This window comes from Dermochelys coriacea, chromosome 8, assembly GCF_009764565.3.
Source record: "Dermochelys coriacea isolate rDerCor1 chromosome 8, rDerCor1.pri.v4, whole genome shotgun sequence".
Classification (NCBI taxonomy): Eukaryota; Metazoa; Chordata; order Testudines; family Dermochelyidae; genus Dermochelys; species Dermochelys coriacea.
The window spans coordinates 3,132,799-3,151,016 of record NC_050075.1 but is presented as its reverse complement, the minus strand read 5'-3'; the positions used below and the strand labels follow the sequence as shown (position 1 = coordinate 3,151,016).

Genomic DNA, 18,218 nt, shown 5'->3' with positions numbered 1-18,218 from the left:
TTTGAAAGAACAATTCAGGGTTTGCATGTAACAAACAGTGTGGTTGGACTGAAATGCAATTAACAGGCACTATCTTTTCCTCCCCACATTCACTGCAGGTTTGTACGGACAGCAATCCCATTCACCCAGGAACCACAGAGAGACAAGCCAGCCAACGTCCAACCCTATTACCTCTATGGATCAAAGGTCAGTAACGAGCCACATCAGCCAGGAAGAAGGACTTTATTTAGGGAGGCTGAACAATGAGGAAAGCAGATTGTACGCAGAAATCAGTCACCAGGTGGGAAATGCCAGGAAAGGTTCATTAGCAGAATGGCAGAAACACACAAGTCTGCTTGGCTTTGCTGAGACCGAAAAGCTGGGCAAGGCAACCAGTGTGTTGCCGCTTTGTCAGTTCTTTCCTTCTTAAAGCACCGGTGTCAGAGTGAGCCGAAAGGCCACAGCTCTGTGCTGATGACCAACACTGGGACAGAGCCACCGAACAGCCCCTGTCTAGAGATGCAGAGATTAGATTGGTGAGACTCAGCGAGAGGCTCCCCTCCCGCCCAGTTATCGGTACCACAGGAGCACTGGGATCCCTGTAATCTGAAAGGTGAATTATTGGAATGATGGTGTGTGTATATATATTGCTTGTCGTCAGTGTCAGGCAATCTATCAATCAGATGTATATGGCAGACTTGTTTACACAGAACTGGGGAGGCCTGGGAGGTAATAGTAGTGGCTTTAAGAGTGAGTTTTATTACCAGGGAAAGGTGACTGAAGCCCTATGAGATGACTGCACAGCACAGATACAGCACGTGCAGGGGCACTGCAGGCTTATCTAGTGACCTAGAAGTAGATGACTCAATATTCCATTCCTAGAGCCCCGAGCTACCCATAACCCTACCCAAAATGGCGGATTGTTTTTCCCCTGAAGCAATTCGGTAGGTGAAAGGTGCCCTGAAGACTGAAGTCCCCTAAGCAGGGCCAAACCCTGTGAGGTGACTGCAGAGTCAGTGAAGTTCATGAGAGTTGCAGGTATTCAGACCCTCTCAGGATTTGGTCCCCAGTGACTAAGTACAGTGCAGGCAGCTGCACTGCAGGGTGTAACTGTAACAGTCCCAGGACTTGTGCTGTCTCCCACTAAAGTCTAGGGAAGTTTTGCCTTTGACCTCAAAGCAAGCAGGATCAGGCCTACAGTTTAGTTCCACCTCTGAGTCCATGTAAACCTGGCCCTTTCTGCAGGGAGTGCCTGCTGTCGAGGGGTGGCAATTGTGAGGTGATTTGGGGATGTGGACAGCTGCCCAGCTGGAAGTGGCCTGTGAGCCACCTACCCGTGTCGGAATGGTGTGTTTTCAATGTGATGGAGCCCCGAGAGCCCATTGTGTGACTTGGTCTCAGTGTGCAGATCACTGACTGTCCTATTGTGCAGCCAGTCTGCTCAAATGTCAGTGCTCTTCAGCTAGGCAGAAAGGGCTGTTTCTAAACAAATTAACTCCAGTGTCTTTATTCCACCCTGTGCCTCTCCAAATACATATGTCTGCTGCGCTGGTGCAAATTTAGAGTCACTCCACTGAAGTGAAGTTTACTGAGAGTTGAATTTGGCCTTAATTTCTTAGGGGCTTGTTTTTTACTGGTTTCTTAAATTTCCCCTCAAGTATAAAAGGGAACTGATTTTTTTTCTCTAATTTGGCAAAATCTTTACCTGTGGCTGCCATTTTCCACCCCAAGTTCCATCCCAGAGCAATGTAGTAAGAACACCAATACATGTCAGGTCAACATTTGTAGCATGAAAGCAGCCCCACTGAAATGAAAAACAAATTGCCAGGCGTTCCCCATGCTGGGAGCTCCTTTTATTTCCCTTTCATTTGAACCCGTGCTCAGGTAAGATGGCCCTCTTGTCATCACTGCTTTGGATTGGAAAGAAGCAGTGGGGGGACCTGTATGGGCTCTCTGTCATGATACTGGTACTCCTCATTAGGACAGCCGTCATGGGGACTTCCAGCAGCTCCTCCTTCAGTCCGGTGCTCAGAGTCCCCTCAGGTGAGCTTGTCTGTTCATCCGCTTCCCTCTCTGGGTTGGCACTATACTGCCCCAGCCTTGACCCTTTGTGGCACCTTGAGGACCAGAACTGCAAACAGCCATAGACCAAGAAGGCTGTAAAGCAGAGGATCAATAGGCTGCTCACCATCCACATGGAGGTGGCAGATTCCTGCTTCAAGCTGCGCAAGGCCAGCGGGTGCTGGTCGAGAGTGTGAAACATTGTACAATGGTTGCTGGAGGGGTACGAGTTTTTACACGTGATGCACAGAATGTAGATGGTTGAGGGAGTAAGTCTGTGGAGGACCAGGGAGCTAAGGGAGTGGGGGACCCTCTCCTCGCGATGGAAGTTCTGGCGCAAGTAGCCCGCAAAGACGCTGTTCCAGTTGGGACGGTACATGACGTGGTAATAGTTCTCCGGGCAGGGGTTGTTTGTGGACCAGGAGATGGTGGCTCTTGTGTCCGAGATGTTGCGAACTTCAATGTTCATAGCGGCTCTGAAAGGAGAAGCAAGGCGATGCTTAATGTATTGGGCCTGAGCCAAAGCCTACCAAAATCAGCTGGGCTCTTTCCACTGACTCCGAGACGCTTTAGATCAGGCCCATATGGTCTTCAGAAGTAAAGGGAATTAGTAATAGCTAAAGCTGGGTGAGAAATGCAGAGACAAGTTTGTGAAAAATGTTCACAGCTTTTCAGGAAGACTTTTTACTGACATTTTGTATTCTAAAAATTTGCTGGCCAAAAAAAAACAGGGAAAAAAAGTTGTGTGAAAAAAAAAAAAAGGCAAAACTTTTTGTAGAAACGTCAAAAATTCAATAGCTTTCTACCAGTCCCAGTATTATTGGTGGGACTCCACAGTGCAGTGGCAATGGTTATTTCCAGCAGTCCTGGTTTACTAGAATAGAACTGATAAATTCAACATTTGCACGTATCAATACAGTTCTGCTAATAGCACTCTCACCTCTGTCTTAGATAATTATATAGTACCTATCACCTCACAATCTTCAATATATTTGCCTTCCCAACAGCCCTGTGAAGTAAGACAGTACTATTATCCCCATTCTACCGATGGGGAAACTGAGACAGAGAGAGGCTAAGTGACTTGCTCAAGGTCATACATGAAGTACGTAGCAAAGCGAGGAACTAAGTCTCTAACTGAGTCTCCCAAGACCCAGGCTAATATCTGAACCATTAGACCATCCCACCTCATGACTAGAAAGTTACCCATCCAAAATAACAAATGGGACGTGGGTTTGTCCCTGATGCTCATATCAGACATTAAAATATGTCTGCATCTCGTTGCTGGGTTTCTAGCTAGAAGCTTTTGCTCCCCAGGGAATGTAAAGAAGACTGCAAATTTGGTTAACTTAAACTAGTTACTGATTCAACACAAGTCTTTCTCTTGCTTAAGCTTCCAATAAACATTTGGACTGTAAATCAAAGTTCCGTAGCACTCACTGGAAAAGTGCCCGGTAACTGTCGTATTTGCCTAAGCACTCATGGCATTTTCAGTCGCTAACTTGTTGCTTTAGAAAGCACCAGATCTGCCGATATGCCATGTGTTGTGCCAGTCAGGGATCCTGATTGGGGAGCTTGCTTGCTACTGAAATACAAATAAATTCAATAACAACAGTAGTCAAATTAATAAAATATAGTCAGGAAATAGACTTTTACCACCATGCTTATTCAGCAGGTGAATTTTATTGAAATCTACCGTTTAGCTTCAGTCAGGGATTATTTTGTAGGGCCCCTCTAGTGAGTCACCTAATCCCTTTCCTAACTTCACTGCAGGATCAATTCCTCAATGCAAATTCATTTCTATAAAGCAGAAACGTTCAGCTCTTCTCTCCCTGCTGTAGGCAATATTTACTTCTTTGCTAACTAGACTAATGCTATCCATCTGGATTTTCTCTCTTTTAATTTGCTTTCTTTCTCTTTTCCTATGTTATTCTTTAATTCAAAAAATCTCATCTTAACAATTGCTCTGTATCCTACTTTCCTTTCATGAACAACTAAATACATGCACACATAACTGAGTAGCTACCTAATCATTAAAAAGTTATTTACCTTTCTCGGCATTTATCTTAAGCAGTGGCCAATAAATGTTCAATCATGAGGCATGAATCTGAGCTTGCGGTGCCTTGCCTTCCTCTACACAGCCAGAATCCCTGGATAACTCCCTTGGTTGTGGGCTGATTAAATCCATCACCTCTCCATAGTCTCGTATTATACCCTTCTTTGATTGCATCATCACTCGCCATAGCAACCAATAGGAAACTGTAGTCAAGCATCTTTCAATGAATTGGTGAGTGCTGTCCCTATAAGCTTTTGTCTGGGATTAGTATTTGTCCATGAAGCTGAAAGAACCAGACATGGTAGTTTTGTTTTCTGGCTTTTTTTTTAAAATGGGGGCTAATTAGCAGGAAAGCGACTGCAGGCAGCCAGCCCCCAGCCTCCTTTTGTCTCAGCACCATTATCAGTTCTCTAAATGGCTTTCATAGGTTCAGAGATTCCAAGGCCAGAAGGGACCATTGTGAGCATTGCATTAGACTTTTCACTGCTAGATTGAAGAGCCCATTATTAAATATTTGTTCCCCAGGGAACAAATCTGACCTGTCAAGGTCCCTTCCAGTCCTACATTTCTGTGATTCTGATTCTATGGAGGTACTACTAGTAAGAGGATGGGGACTGCTGCAGTGCCTTCTCCCAGCACTATAGCAAGGTAAGGTACTGACACCCGCTCACCCTGAGGTGCCAGCCTTTCTGGGAGGCTCTGGGAAGTATTTGGAGATTCTTCAGGGTCAGAGATGCTGTAGTATGTAAATATAAAATACCATTTCCAGTAAAGCAAAGTGTCGCCTATTAAAACTCTGTCACTTAGTGGCTTGTCTTTAATCTTAAGATCTCGGTGACTTTTAAACTGTCAGGAAAATCTAGCTGACACTCTGTCCTTGACCCAGGCTACAGGGGCATCAGCTGATCTTTTCTCCAGGTACTCCGCTTTGCCTGGAAGCAGCCCTGGCAGCGATTTTCAAAGGCATCCAACTTCTATTGAATTTCAATGGGATCTAGGCAGGCTCCTTTCAAAAATCATAGCCACAGGGGCCTAGAAATGACTCCATCCCATCTGGTTAGAGGGAAAGATGGGAAGGCAACTGTAGGATGTGCACAATGTAAGCTGTCGGAGTCACTGGTGATAAATAGGCTTGGAAGCATTTGATTTTTATTAGTAAATGTAGGTAAACGTTGATTTCACCACACACACATGCAAGTGAACAAAAGAATATTTCCATCGTTAATAATTGAAATGTACAGATAGACAAAAATAAGGAAAATGCTGCTTGAGAACTTCTTAAAGTTTGATTTAAGGATATTTACTTTGTATATTTTTCCATGTGGTGTTGACACCTTGTGTGGTTATAAAGCTTTAACTTTTGTAATCTCGATGTCTACTGTCACTAAATCATTATTGTCTGGCACCCCCCCCCCCCACAGTGCCTGACCTCCTGCATAATTTCCCCCAACTGTGAAAATTTCAATAGATCAAAATTAAAAGGTGTGAAAAAATAAACATGGATGTTATCTGTCAAAGTGATAACAAAATAAAAATCAAATTCTGCCAAGCCTAGAGATAAAGGGGGAAAGGAAAAACTTGCCATAATGGACCCAGCTCTTCCAGGCAGTGTCTCCCCGCTGTCTGAAGCAGAGCAGTAAAGGCAGCTTCCTCATCAAACATTTTGATCCAGTCTTTGGCGTTCTCAGTCAATGAGTCTGCAGTCTGTGAGCACTCCTTCAGATGTCAGCAGCGAGTGAACGCACCAGGCAATGTGGAGAGTAAAGAACTATTTTACATCAGGAAGCATCTGCAGCTCCTGCTCTCCACTTAGTCATCCCATTGCTTAACCTTCCAAGGTCAAGCTGCCTCCCTTCTGTGTCCATCAAACAGCCGTTGCCAGAGCAGGGATGGAAATAGTCACTGACGAGATGAAAGTGAACAAGCTCTCACCTGGCTTCAGGCTCTTAATCTAGGACAGCCCTCCCTTCAGGGGCAGCGGGGAAAAGGTGCTCCCCTGGCTTCATGCTGCCAGCCAAGCAGAGTCCTGCCTGCAGGGGGGAAAGCTGGCAAGAGGAACACGGGGTATGGAGGGATGATGCAACACAAAGGGACTCACTCATCGGGGCTCCTGCAAGGCTGAGTTCAACAGGCTTCCCTGCCTGCTGTCTTGTCAGAATTATACTTTGGTTGTTCATCAATAGCCTTTGTTCTAGAAACAGGAGACAATGGAAAGTTTAGTTTCATCATCTTGTATAGGAGCAAGGGAATAGCCAGATTGATCAAACAAGGGCCCATCTAATCCAGGATAGCATCTCTACCAATGGCCAGTACCAACTGTTTCTGGGGCAGGTGCAAGAAACTCTATAGTAAGCAGTGATGTGATAACCTGCTGCCTCCCCTTTCCCCTCCCGAAATTTCTTCTGGATCCCCAGAAGTCAGAGGTCAGCTCATGCCCTAGAGCAGGAGAGTTTCTAACCCTACCAAAGCTCTTCATTGGTTTGGTAATCTCCTTTGTTTTAGTTAAATAAGAGCTCTGGGTGTGAATGTGTAGGGGTGTCTCTAAGTCAGAATTCTTTTGTTGTTTTATATCCAAGCAGGGATGTGGCTTCTCAAAGGAGGCCCTGATAATTTGTGATAAATATATGTATAACCTCATCATGCTGCTGTAGCAAGTCCCTTGTCAGAGTGAACCTACCCTCGAGGAAGTCCATGATCCAAGTGCATCGGTTAGAATTCCATGGATTAGTGGGTTGCATTACAGTTCAGTTGGGTTACTGTGTTCCAACACACATCAAAGACAAGTACTGTGGATTTTCCACTCTACGATAGAAAGTGGGGAGGAACTCAGAGGCAACCATATCCCATGAGTGATACAGTCAGTTCTTAGACCTGAGCACCCAGGGAAGGAGGAAGGAGTTTCCTTTTTTTTCCAGAAGTGGGAAACAGAATAAGAGACAGATTGTAAAAGGGATTTAGGCACCTGACTCCTATTTAGGCGCCTACACACCTTTATCAGTCTGGCTCCAAGTGTCCAGTAGAAATCAGGCCATTCTCCACTGTTCAGCCAGCATTGGGTTCCCAAGGCTCCCACACAAAGCATGTAAAATTACCGACAGCCCACTTCTCTGCTTGTTAACTGCTGCTTAACTTTGTAAATGCTTCTGATCATGCATCGTTTATGTATATTCATGTGCACCTGTCCTCCTCTTAGCACCGCCTGAATCAGGATCATGATAGGTTCAGTGGAAATCATTAGCTTTTTTGCATTACCTGACTCACTCACCTGAGTTAATTAACCTATCTTGCAGATGCCCTCAAAGTGCCATATGTGCCTGTGTTGTTATATATTATATAAATAGTAATTGTACCCAAATGGTGTAAGTTACAACTTTTTCTGGTCGTATATATTCAGAAGCTGCACAAGGGCTTCTGGATTGGTGGGACCAGTAGGTGGTGCTAGCAGCTGGGGCTGTTTATCCTCCAGGGCTTGCTTTGTGTGTTTCAGGAGGTGGTACCTGGTCTGTCACTCCAAAGCCCAGATTGGGCAGCAGGAAACAGGCCAATGTTTTTTTCAGTGAGAAGCAGGGCATTGGCAGCATGTTTGGGAGTGCCAAAGGTGACACATTGATCACAATTTCTGCTCAGTGGGTTTAGTGATCACCTTGGATTAAAGGAACGTTCCTGTGCTATACAGAGTGCATCACAGCCACTGCTAGCAAAAGCGCCAGGCATGTTCCCCGCTATCCTCCTCTACTGAGAACCTCAGTCCTGATAAATAACAACAGCAGCCTATAGGATTGTCATATTAAGATAAAAACATCTGGACACATCCCTTCACAAAGGACATATTTTCTGTGCTGTGTATGTGCAGTGGATACCACATCGGACTGGGCATTTATGTTTTCTGGAGGAGATTTTTTGGCCCTTTGGCTGAGAAACTAGGTAGTATCAGTTCAATATGATGCATTCCCTACAGGGAGGGACTGGGCTCTCCTATTTCCGAAGGTGAACTTGGTTGCCTAGCAAGGCTTTTTGTTAGAAGTTCATTTTCAAGAGGGTTCAGGTGTGTGGCTGTCATAAATATAAAGGGAAGGGTAAACACCTTTAAATCCCTCCTGGCCAGAGGAAAAACCCTTTCACCTGTAAAGATTTAAATAGCTAGGATAACCTCGCTGGCACCTGAAAAAAATGACCAATGAGGAGACAAGATACTTTAAAACCTGGAGGGGGGAGAAACAAAGGTTCTCTCTGTCTGTGTGTTGCTTTTGCCGGGACCAGAGCAGGAATGCGGGTCAGAACTCCTGTAAAGGGTTAATAAGCAATCTAGTGAGATATGCGTTAGATCTGTTTTCTTTAAATGGCTGATAAAATAAGTTGTGCTGAATGGAATGTATATTCCTGTTTTTGTGTCTTTTTGTAACTTAAGGTTTTGCCTAGAGGGATTCTCTATGTTTTGAATCTGATTACCCTGTAAGGTATTTACCATCCTGATTTTACAGAGGTGATTCTTTTACTTTTTTTCAATTAAAATTCTTCTTTTAAGAACCTGATTGCTTTTTCATTGTTCTAAAGATCCCAGGGTTTGGGTCTGTGTTCACCTAGGCAAATTGGTGAGGATTTTTATCAAGCCTTCCCCAGGAAAGCGGGTGTAGGGTTTGGGAGGATTTTGGGGGGAAAGACATTTCCAAGCGGGCTCTTTCCCTGTTATATATTTGTTAGACGCTTGGTGGTGGCAGCAATAAAGTCCAGGGGCAAAAGGTAAAATAGTTTGTACCTTGGGGAAGTTTTAACCTAAGCTGGTAAAAATAAGCTTAGGGGGGTTTTCATGCAGGTCCCCACATCTGTACCCTAGAGTTCAGAGTGGGGAAGGAACCTTGACAGTGACATTATTTTTTCTTTCTGCGGCTTAAGGCCTGATCGAATTCTTTCACTCTAAGGCGAGCTGTCAAGCTCAGACAGGGATTCGTGACAACAAGCAGTGGGCCTGCAGACTTGGAAATGACCTACTGCACCTGCTGCTAACTCCTGTGCTCAGGGATCCCAGCAGCAGCTGATCACCTCGGCAGTTCCTAACGTGGAATGGGGATTTTCCCACCACACTCTCCCAGGCACATGGCAAAGAGAGACCGACTGCTATTTCCTTCTGGATTCTGAGACTGTGGGAACAAGACCCATCTCTGCACATCCCAATCTATCTGCACTCCCGGCCTCCTGGCCCACACACCTGTACCATGCTAGCAGCCTGGCTTCGTGCCCTGTTCTGCTGCTGTTGGCTGGCCCCCAAACCAAAGTTTACACAGATGCCATCAGCTTGGAACAGCAGAGCTTTATGATGCATGTTTGATCATGAGCTGCATCACCTCGAGGAGGGAGCAGGCTGCCACTCACCTGGCACACAGAGCTCAAAGGGCTGCAGGCAGAGGGCCCATGTGGGGGAATGGATGGTACTGTGAAGCCAGCTTGCATGTTCAGCTTTCTTGTCTTAAAATACACTTACCTCCTACATTCTTTAATCCAAGCTGTGCATTTCACCCTTAAATGGAGTTATGTTTTAATTGCTCAAAGACATGGTATTATTAGTAGATGCACACCTTTTATTACAGCACCGCATAGCTTTGCATAAAGCGTGGTGAAATTTACATCATCTTTCAGACAGGAAGGAATGAATCATCCTGTTTTGTTGGCAGGCAACACACGTTATAAAATAGATTATCTTGAAGTGTCCAATTAAATGGGAATTGCGGCTGCACCTTCAGTACTAGTGCCCCCCACACATACCCTTTAAGGAAGAGTAAACTTTAAAAGCTTCTTTCCAGCTCCATGAGTCACTGGTCATGAGCCGGCTGGAAGCAATCTGGAAGTGGGATGAAAGCTGGAGAGGTGGGAGCCTATTGGAATGCTAATGCTGCACAAGAAGAGAACAGGTCTCCATCCCAGGGAGGGGGCAATCAGTGGAATTGCTCTTCGATTGCAATGCTGCCCCATCACGGGAATCATCATGTTTCCAAAGAGCCATCTTCAGCTTCCTGATGGCAGGAAGTGTGAACAAGTGTCTTCATGGGAGAAAACATGCATCCGATGAAGTGAGCTGTAGCTCACGAAAGCTTATGCTCAAATAAATTTGTTAGTCTCTAAGGTGCCACAAGTACTCCTTTTCTTTTTGAGAACGACTTTGGTATCCCGCTGAGGGTCTGCCTGCACTGCAGTTAAACCCAGAGTCTGAGCTCAAATGACTACACTGCAGTTAAACACCAGGTGACAGGCCCCAGAGTCTGAGCTCAAATGACTACACTGCAGTTTCATAACCCCTGCGGCCCATAGCCTGTGAGCCCAAGTCAGCTGACATGGGCCAACTGCAGGTGTTTAATTGTAGGGTAGACGGACCCTCAATGGGGAGCTGTGCAACAAGAGCAAGACTCCAACAAGGCAAAGGCCCGTCACAAGACATGGAGTGGGATTTTTAAAATGCTCAGCATTGTCCCAGCTCTGTTTCCTTTGAAGTCAGCTCCCGCTGACGTTACTGGACGCAGATTTCGGCCAGCACTGAGTGCTTTGGAAAAATCCACCATCGATGACAAGCTCATGTGACACTGCAGTTTCATCAGTCAGCTGTCAGGGTGGACAGCTCAGGTCCTCCATTGCTCTACAGGACCTCAGACTCCCAGCACCTCTTGGCCTGGACTGGACCCCAAGTCCCCATGCTGGTAGCTAGTGCTAGAAAGACATGGAAAATGCAGGGCACACAACGCCTCTGTGCGCAGATAAATCTATAGGGAAAGCATGGAAGTGCAGTGGGGCTCCCCCTTTCCATGTTCACTTACCTGGTCTGCACAGCAGTATGTTTTACAGGGTTCCAGTGGCTGTAATGATCTGTTGCTGTAGCTTTTGCAACCTGATGCTACTGTAATTGGATGCGACCTGGTGGAACAGGGTTATTGGCAGGAATTTGGGATGGTTGCCTCCCTCCTGCCTGGCAGATCAAATGTGGTGCTACAAGAGTCACGCATCCTGCTTCTGCTCCTTTAAAGAGTTTATGAAAACGGTTACCGGTACTCTTTCTGCCATGGCCGCCAATGGCAGTCTTTCCACTCACTTCAGTAGGCTGTGGACCAGTCTCCTAATGACCATGAGCCCTACTTTACAGGCCTGGGTGAAAGAGAAAAATGTTTAATGAATGCAATTTAGACACTGCTATAAGTTACCTTCAGTAACTTTCCCATACCTAGTTCTCTGGGTATGGCATCCTGCAATCTACCTGGACCTTATCCCATAGGAAGAGGGGAACTCCTGGCTTCCAAATGACATGCCCCTTTTCAACTAGTTCCTAATAGTTCCAATGGGCAAGTGGGTTTTGGAACAGTGAAAGGAATCTGTTGGTCTAAACAAAATGATGCGGATGGTTAATTTGTTGATTAAAGTAATTGACAAGTGAACAAATGAGTATTGTGTCAGGGAGTAGAAATTCTACCTTTGGGAGAGAAAGGGGGAAATGGTTTTACGGCTGGTGCTTTTTTTAAAAAAAATGCCACGTTTTTGTAGCTGCTCAGAGGTTTGGAATGTTAGAATTAGTCTGTGAGAGATGGCTCAGTGGGCCGAGGGCAGGTAAGACCACCAGCGCTGCAGGATAACTATTTATCTCACGGCTAGCACCAGCACGTGTGTGGCAGATGGTGGAAGCAGTGACTTTTGAGAGTGTTCTTGATTTGTCCTGTTCTGCCACTTCTGCACACCCTCCCTCTCCTGTTGGCAGGCAGGGCATCACTCCTTGCCCTCTTGTAGCATAGCCAAACGGGGTTAAGATGTGCTCCGTTACTGGAATGGCAGGGAATCCCATTAGTGTACAGTATATACCTGATCCTTTGTCATGTCTGCAGAAAAATGTCCTCTCTTCTGCTTTCTCATCTCTTTGGTTAACCAAAGACAGGCAGGGAGCTTATTGGCATTTCACTGGGAGAGGCGCTTTGTGCCAGATGGCATTTGAAGAATATATTTGACGCTGCTTATCGATGCAGCAGTTATTGTAGTGGGGAGGGGGGCGGAGGAAGTGAGAACACGGCCCTTTTCTTATGGTGTCAAACCCTGATGCAAACGCGTCCTTTTCAGAGCAAGCCCCTGGCAGGCACAGCATTCAGCTGTCTCCATTATACTGACTTGGCGTCCTTTTCAAATTGCACAACTGAAGTACTTTTCCCTTCCTCTCCCTTCGGCTTCTCTCGACACTGCTTGGATCCGACCAATATTCTAGAGACAAAAAGTGCTGCAGCATGCTCCATGTTTCCAAGGCTATTCCAAGATCAAATGGAAATTCATTGCGGGCCAGGAGCCAAACTAAACCCCACCGTTCCATTTTGAGACATCGACCCACCCACAGGGCCAAATTCAGACACTAGCACACAACCTGACATGGAAAAATGCCAAGAAAACTAGAGTCCTACACTGACGCCTACAAGACACAGAGGGGAACTGATTCATGTCCTTTCCCACACTGTTTGCTTACCATCTGCTGTAGTTCCTACTCCCCTACGTTACAGTTGTTTAGTGAGGCACGTGCCAAGCGAAGACTTCTGTTCATTTGCTAAATGCTGTTCATTTTGCAACCTCCTCCTCCCATCTTCCTTCACCCCATTTGTCTGTTTTGTCCATTTGTCACATCCTGTCCAACACCTAGACTGGGGCAGGAACTGCCCTCTTTCTTACCTGTCTGTACACCACCTGTGGGGGCTGAGCCTTGACTGGAGTTCCTAGGTGCTACCGTAATTAATAATAATTGTCAGAGATTGGCTGGAGACAGATTCACTTAGGAGCCCTGTCCATGGTTGCAGTAAGGGTAGCCTGAAGTAGAGAAGCAGAGAACAAGAACCTCAGCATTGGGAAAGGGCTATAGGAGTAGTGCATAAAGGGAAGGAAAGGCAAGACAAGCTCTGCAGGGCTGATGGCACATGCCCCCCCCCTTCTTTCCTGTGTCCTTTCCCCTCTCCCCCACCCACTGCCCCGTTCCTCATCAGGCATATCTAACAGTTATAGTGATAGCAGTGCTCAGAAGTTCCGGTCAGGATTCAGATGCAGACCTTTTGCTAACACAGAAAAGAGACAAGCAGGCTTTCGAATGAAGGACACAATGAGACAAAGGGTTGGGGAGATAGTATGCAATAATATTTACTCGTCTGTTGCCAAGGATTCCTCAGTAGCAACAGTTCTTATTTATATGGTATGTAGACAAAAGCCAAGGCTGTTGCTCTTGTGCACCCAACAAACTCTTCGGCCAGAAGTGCACAGGTATCATTGAGGATGTCAGCCCGCAAAGAGGTGTCAATTTCAAACGCTCTTCTAAACCGAGGCATAAAATAAAAATTCATGGTGCCCCTTCCCCCAAAAAAGAAGTGTGCCATGGACTGTATTCGTTTCCTATGTGTTCTGTAAAAGGTATCAGAACAGGGGGGACATAAAACACTGCCTGGAAAAGAGTATTCGGTATCATCCTTGCAAATGCACCTGTCTCCATAATTGTCTGTGTGCCTCTCGTTTTTCAGCCACTGAACATTGCCTACAGTCACATCTACAGCTCCTACCGCAACTTCGTGGGGCCTCCTCATTTCAAGACAATATGCCGGCTCCTAGGCTATCAAGGGATCGCAGTGGTGATGGAGGAGCTGCTGAAGATCGTCAAAAGCCTGGTAATTATGGGCCTGGAACAAGTGATGGGCAAACCTCACTGTTGTGGGAGGCTTGGGTCAGATAATCAGCCTAGGCTTTGGATACTTTTGGCCAAAATATTTCTATTAAGGTGTGTAAATATGTCCATCCATCCATAGCTAGACGGCTGTATGCGGAGCCTGGTTTTCAGAGGTGCTAGGGAATCCCATTCACTTCAAAGAGAATTGTGGGTGTTGGTTACAGTATTTACTTGAAGCATATCCAGGTTCCGCTGAGCCTCTTTTGCCTAGCAACAGGGCTAGAAGCCTCATGAAAAGAGCCTCTTCTTGCACATTATCGGCAGGTCTAGGAGGAAGAGCATTGGACTGGGACTCGAGACCTGGGTTCGAACACCAGTTCAACCACAGACTCCTTGTGTGACCTTGAGCAAGTCATTTAACCTACCCTGTCTCTCAGTTCCCCATCTGTAAACGGGGATAGTATTTCCCTACCTCACAGGGATGTTCTGAGGGTAAAATCTATCAATGTGCTCAGATTGTGCTCAGATACTGCCCAGATGAGGCCCACATAAATACCTAGATAGATCTTGATGCACAGGAGCAATCTGATTTGTGACATTTTGGGACTTCTGGTCCTAGATAACTAAAGGAAGAGAAGAGATTAAAGAAAATTAAAAAAAGAGACAAGCCATACCATTTTTTTTTTGAATTTCTAAAAAGATTCCTATTTTGTGTGAAGGTTTGGATGAGTTCTTATCAAAATCTTATCATTTTCCCCTTCACTACCTGATACTCTTAACGCTGGCTGAAAGAGACATGACTTTCTTCTTGTCTTCTCTGCTTTCTCTCAGAAGATAAATCTGATGTTCAGAAGAAATGTTATCTGTGCAGTTCCAAGGCCTTAATTCACAGCATATAAAATGATTTCTGATCATGATGTTCCACCAGAAAAACGTTTGTGAAGGAGATTTTTTGAGCAGCAAAGAGTATTCATTGCAAATGCTTCAGTTCATTTTTGGTTCTAATGTTAATACATCATCTTGATCTTGTCTAATGGAGCAGTGTGAAGCTGAGGATCTCAAAGTGCTTTCACTTAACTTTCATAAAACACAGTAGTAATTGGAGGGGTCAGCTGTGTTTGCTTAGTGTACAAAGCCCTAGCTAGCATCTGAAATTGATAGTGGTCAGAGCAAAGATAAGAGTCTTGGGACTGGCTAAGTTGTGTTCAGTGCAGAATCCTGTATAAAATATATACAGGATGCAGTTATAAAACTCAATCACAGCACACATTTTCATTGAATCTGGTTGCTCTTATCCATTTTAATTCACAACATTGGAGCTCCAGCGGCTAATTCTCCTCCTTCCCCCGAAGTGTAATTCCATTTTTCTGTAGCATGCTCTCTGTCAAATGTCAACAACATGCATCCAGTCATCAGTATTTAGGCAGAAGGAATCTTTCCTGTGCTGAAGAGTGATTTTTGTAGCCATTGTGAGTGAGACTTTTTTATGCTATTTTTGATCTAACTGGATTCTCACCTCCAAATGTTGCTTGCAATTCAGGTTCAAACAAACCCAGTGCTCAGAGCTGAGCATTCAGATGGAAACTACAGAAAACCATGAGTTGGCTTCAGGGTGAAATCATAAAAGAGCCCCCAGCTTGTGGGCTGAGTTTTATGTGTATAATGAAAGCAAAAAGCAGGCAAGTTTTGCATTGTTTGAGGTTTTTGTCATCAAAACTGCATTCTGCTCTGGTAGCCACTAGCCAGTCCAGAAAAATTGCCCCTTTAAAATGAACGTGCTCTGAGTAGAGACTCATCCTTTCAAGTTAATTTATCTCCTTTTATCTCCGACAGTTACAGGGCACCATTCTGCAGTATGTGAAAACATTGATAGAGGTGATGCCCAAAATATGCCGCTTGCCAAGACATGAATATGGATCTCCAGGTCAGTGCTAGGATACGTAATGTAGCATGCCTCCCCCCTCATACATGCAGCATTAATTCAAACACAAGGTATTAACTAAGCAATTATTGGCTTATTCTCCAAGTCCTTAAAATGATGTGTTATAAGACTGTCTAGATGTTACAGTGAAGAGCACTTTAGCAATGTATAAATATATAGTATTGTCATTAAATTAAACATCACAAGGCTTAGCACATTATATTTCCTAGATCTCTTGTCTGATGCACCTCAAACGCTCTAAAGCATGTGTTGCTAGAATTTGTACATGCAGCATTTGAAGGAAGCCTGCTTGTGAAAGCTGGGAATGGGATTGCAATCTGGCCTTTAAAGAAAAATATCCTACAACTTTAATTATGGAGCAGCTCCTGTGGCTCCATAATGCATCTTTTTTAGCTGTGGAAATGAGAGCCAGCATCAGATGTTTTGTGACCGATGACAGAATGTACTATATGTCAAAAGCCCCTATGGTTTGCAAGTTATTGAAAGTTTCTGTATGGAAACATGAATCACTGATCTGGAACATTTAAAAAAGTATTTTGTTTTGCTTTCAAGGTTTTTTTAAACTACATTATTATAGGTTTGTTGTTGCTGACCCAAAAGCTGTACTGATTCCAGGAATAAATGTAAAGTTTATTTTCAATACCACTAACTTTTTGCTAATAGGGGCAGTCAGGAAGATTTGCTTGGTCCAGGTAGGCATCCAGAACAGTTAGGCATTCAGGACAGTTCTGATTCTCCTATCTACTATTTTCACATCTATGCAATTCCTTTGACATCAAGTGAGTTCTTCCTTATTTACTCAGGTGTGAGAGGAGAATCATGCTCATTGGTTGCAGACCTTTCATAAAGAGGGGGGTTATTTATAATTAATCCAGGATCACAGTTAGTGGTCAGGAAACATTAGGCATTGACTGGCTCTTTGCATGAGCCACTGGTTAGCTTGGTTCTGCTGCTCTTCCTTTCCTGATCGTCTTACCCTTCATGTATCTATTTAGGAATCTTGGAGTTTTTCCATCACCAGCTGAAGGACATCATTGAGTATGCAGAGCTGAAGACTGATGTATTCCAGAGCCTTAGAGAAGTGGGCAATGCTATTCTGTTCTGCCTCCTCATAGAGCAGGCCCTGGTAAGGCAAAACCTCTAATTTCAGCAGGTTACACTCTACAGCTTCACCTCTACTCACCATCTCACTGGGGTTGGGTTATTTTTGTGTGTGTGTGTCATCTAAAGGTGTAGGAGCAACACTAAACAGGCTGGTTTTGTGGACCTGACAGCCAGGGCAGCCTGCAAGGAAAGAACTCACTGATATTTAATTTAGAAATGGCCCTGAAATGGAACCTGAGATCTGAATTCTGGAAGATTTACTTTTAGATCCAAGATCCAGAGCTACCTGAGGTGGTTTAGATTTCAGCTCAGACCCAGAATCAGGAGGTGCCTGTTTCCTAGATCCAGTTCTAGGAACCATCTGTTTATTCTGTTTGTACAGTGCTGAGCACCAAAGGGCCCTGATCCCCAGCTTGGCCACCTAGGCACCACTGCAATATAAATAAATAATAATAATGAAGAAGCCGCAAACAGAAGGACTCTCACAAGAACTGCTGATCTGGTGAGATTTCTCGGGGCTTGTCTCCACTGCAAAGCTAACTCGAGTTACAGCTTGAGCATTTCCCTGACTCACGCCCCATCCACATACAAAACCCCTTAGCTCAAGTGCAGCAGAGCATTTAACTGAAGTGGGCTAGCCCATTGGGTGTGTAGGCTACAGCTTGAGCCAGCCCAGCTTCCTCTGCTGCTAACACAACCCTTCAGTGCAGCTTGAGTGGTATTCTGCACTGTGGCCACGAGGCTAATGCAAGAGGAGTTAACTCCAGTGTAGATTACTCTGGCTAACTGCAGTGGAGACCCACCCTTTCTGGGTTGACCCTGTTGGTCAGAGCTGTGGGGAGGCCACATGAGCTGCTGCTGCTGTCTGTGCTCTTTTGCACTAGATACACAGCGAGTATGCATTCGATACACAGCGAGTATGCACTAGATACACAGTCAGTCTCTTGTACTGTCCACCCAGCACTTCCCAGGAGCCCTACATTACATTTTGTTAAGAAAACTATAGATACACAAATGTGCCCCTATATAATGATAGCAGCCAAATGTATCCTGCTCTCCTCCCATGCTCTGCTGGGGCTCTGATCCCTCCTCCCGGTCAGATCCCCAGGCTGGATGTGCGGGGGGATTGACCTTGAAATGACTATCTGAAGTGTACATTATGGGGTCTCGTAGCAATAACGCTCCATTGGTGTGGAAAAGCATTCTTGTGTTGCCATGGAGACTGAGAGTGTATCAGCAGCACGCGGGCAGTCCAGGAAACACAAGTAAACTTCCCAGGTCCCATCTGGGAAGGTTACCATCAAAGTCCATATTGGTGGGGTTTCCATAACCAGCCTGTATCACGTCTTTCTGATCTTTAAGTTCTTCAATAAGGAATTTCATTCAGAACTTAACATAGTTCTGTACTGGGAAGGCATCAGTTT

At 45.1% G+C, this 18,218-nt stretch overlaps 2 protein-coding genes across 6 annotated transcripts in view; one reads left to right on the top strand and one right to left on the bottom strand.

Moving 5' to 3' along the window:
* Positions 1–18,218, top strand: part of CYFIP2 (cytoplasmic FMR1 interacting protein 2) — a 76,890-nt gene that overhangs the window by 41,392 nt on the left and 17,280 nt on the right. For both annotated transcript variants that reach the window (XM_038413079.2, XM_038413080.2), the window contains exons 23-26: positions 99–186; positions 13,606–13,749; positions 15,582–15,672; positions 16,686–16,816. In XM_038413079.2, coding sequence (XP_038269007.1) covers positions 99–186; positions 13,606–13,749; positions 15,582–15,672; positions 16,686–16,816 — 454 coding nt within the window. The remainder of the gene's footprint in view (positions 1–98; positions 187–13,605; positions 13,750–15,581; positions 15,673–16,685; positions 16,817–18,218) is intronic.
* Positions 209–4,571, bottom strand: FNDC9 (fibronectin type III domain containing 9). 4 transcript variants are annotated; one of them, XM_043520269.1, is made up of 3 exons: positions 4,087–4,571; positions 3,517–3,622; positions 209–2,516 (listed from the first exon to the last, which is right to left on the bottom strand). In XM_043520269.1, exon 3 carries the CDS (start codon positions 2,507–2,509, stop codon positions 1,844–1,846), a length of 666 nt encoding a protein of 221 aa, XP_043376204.1. In that variant the 5' UTR covers positions 2,510–2,516; positions 3,517–3,622; positions 4,087–4,571; the 3' UTR covers positions 209–1,843. The 4 variants fall into 4 exon arrangements, with proteins under 4 accessions (XP_043376204.1, XP_043376202.1, XP_043376203.1 ...); XM_043520267.1 differs by having other exon boundaries at positions 3,478–3,622; positions 4,087–4,568; XM_043520268.1 differs by having other exon boundaries at positions 3,478–3,619; positions 4,087–4,568.